The sequence below is a fragment of the Vespa crabro genome, chromosome 3, assembly GCF_910589235.1.
Source record: "Vespa crabro chromosome 3, iyVesCrab1.2, whole genome shotgun sequence".
Lineage (NCBI taxonomy): Eukaryota > Metazoa > Arthropoda > Insecta > Hymenoptera > Vespidae > Vespa > Vespa crabro.
The window spans coordinates 5060162-5062661 of NC_060957.1; the positions used below are offsets into that span (position 1 = coordinate 5060162).

Genomic DNA, 2500 nt, shown 5'->3' on the forward strand with positions numbered 1-2500 from the left:
TCTCTTTCTCTCTCTCTCTCTCTCTCTTTCCTTCTTTCTCTTTCTGCTCGATACAATAAATATAGGATCGGGATCGGCGCGGCTGCCGGCGCGCCTCTTCGAGAGGGAGACCCAGCTGGAACGACTTCAAAGTAAGCCTGAACCGATGAACGAATCACGACCGACAACAATGCCCACCGTAGTAACGACATCCAGTTAAATCCGAGGGCCCGCAAAAAATACGCGAGCGACCTGCTTTAAGAGTCAACTCCCCACCATTCCTCCCCAACTCCCTCTCTCTCTCTCTTTTTATCTTTTCCATCCCTTCGTACTAACTTATATCGAAGTAATAACCATCCTCAATCGCTGTATAGTTCGGAATAGGTGATAAGTATAAAACGATTATTAATTACTGAGCTCCGTTCGATCGTAATTAGTCTCCCATCTTTCCAACGGTTGGACTCGTTCGTTTTTATTTTCCTCCTCGAAGATAATGGATCAAATTACAAACCCTTGTCCATTACTCTCTCTCTTTCTCTCTCTTTCTCTCTCTATTTATCTATCTATCTATCTATGTATCTATCTATCTATCTATCTTTCTCTGTCCCAGTCATGAATTCATAAGAAAGCTGCGATTCTGATGAAATTCGAAAGATCGGTTTCTCTGACTTTCTTCCTTTGGTCACTTGTGTAAAGAGAGATAGATATAGTTAGAGAAAGAGAAAGAGAGAGAGAGAGAAAGAGAGAGATACTTGATTTATATACGTAAAAAAGAAATTCAGTCGAGAGGAGACTTTGTTGGTTCGTTCATTGCTCGCCGCGAGCGCGTCGCTGTACTCACTTTGAACAATGGAATTGCGTCGCAACGTCAATCTCCCTGTATCAATCACCTCACGAGCGAGCTCTTTTATATCCCTACTAGCTGCCTTCCTCGACTCCATTCCTTTTCGAGTTCTTTCTTTCTCTCTCTCTTTCTCTCTCTCTCTCTTTCTCTCTCTCTCTCTCTTTCCTTCTTTTCTTCTCTCTTTTTTGCTCTCCTTCTATCGACGTGCGTGCCTCGGAATAAAACGAAATTCAGTCCGTAAGCTTTTTCTCTCGACTCGCCACGTTTCCGATACATACATACATATAACCTCCTTTCGTCACGAATATTCCAAAGCGATAATAAACTTGCGGATTATAATGTCTAAAGAAAAAGGGTGTTGCCCGTTCAATCTACTCCTTTTTTCTTTTTCCTTTTTCTTTCTCTTCTTTCTCTTCTTTTTCTTTATTTTTCTTTTTTTTCTCTTGGTTTGAAAGCATAACGAAAGGCGACCGTACCAGTCCTCTTACCTGTCTGTCCAACACAGGGCATCGTCTCGGTACCTGTAAATCAAAAAATACAAATCTTTATTTCTACGAAGTAAAAGTAAAAGTCGATTCAAAAGAAACGTTGAGAAAATATATAGAAAATATGACGTATGTTGCACGAATTTTTTTTAACTTTTTCGCCCCCTCCTTACGTTCACAAGCCCCCTTTTCTTCTCCTTCAGGTCCTGGCTCCGGCCACGTTACTACCATCTAAACCACCCCGTCAAAACGAAACTAAGCCGTGAGGCTAAAACGCGTGTCGCAGCTTACAGGAAAAAGCTTTTATATGAAAGTTCAGTTATGAATAAGATCGCCGCCGTAAATCGTAGGCGAAGGTAATCTCGCGGTTGAGTGGCGCTCTGTCCGTAACCTCCCTTTATTCTTGCACGATAGATGAAGAGACACGGCAAATCGACTTGAGTCTCCAACGAACTAACTACCATATCGTTAGAACTATATCGATAGTTATTATTATTTCTTATTCTCTATACGAAAATAAGAAAGAGAGAAAGAGAGAGAGAGAGAGAGAGAGAGAGAGAGAGAGAGAGAAAGAGAGAGAGAAAGAGAAAGAGAGGAAAAGAGAGAGGAAAAGGGATCTCTGGTGAGATGAATCAGAAAAGGTGTGAGAGAAGGCGTCGAGCTGTCAACGAGACATGATTTAAAGCCAAATATTACGACAGAGAGCACATTCCAACGGATCCCTTTTTCGACTCAAGCTCCCTCATCTTTCGAATTTCGAAGGTACTCGTGGAGATATGTCGGCTAGACTTTATTACCAGAAGCAACCCCTGGAACATTGATTTAATGCGGGAGTAATTGGGCGACCGGACGTCTCTATGAGCGAGCTACCTTCTAACGTTAATGTCGTTTAGTCCTTCCACGACCTTCCTTTCGACTAAACCACCAATGCAACCTTCCAACCACCACCTCTTTCCACCCAATTCTTACACCCCAAAAACGAACGTAAGAAAGCCGAATGGCTGCTTTATTGCAGCCTTTATTGCTTTTCCATTTTTACCTTTTTGGGGATGATCACTCCTTCTCTATTTCTCTATTCCCCTTTCTCTCGAATTTTATCACGCTTATTAAACTCGAACATGCCATCAAGTTATTGAAATCTTTCGTGAACGAAGAAAGCGGAAGATGATCCACTTTCAGTTAAGAGTTCACC

At 41.9% G+C, this 2500-nt stretch overlaps 1 protein-coding gene across 6 annotated transcripts in view; it reads right to left on the reverse strand.

Annotated features, from left to right (window-relative positions):
* The window catches only part of LOC124422480 (protein trachealess), an 85205-nt gene that overhangs the window by 69728 nt on the left and 12977 nt on the right, over window positions 1-2500 (reverse strand). For all 6 annotated transcript variants that reach the window (XM_046958954.1, XM_046958956.1, XM_046958955.1 and 3 more), the window contains exon 2: window positions 1312-1344. In XM_046958954.1, coding sequence (XP_046814910.1) covers window positions 1312-1344 — 33 coding nt within the window. The remainder of the gene's footprint in view (window positions 1-1311; window positions 1345-2500) is intronic.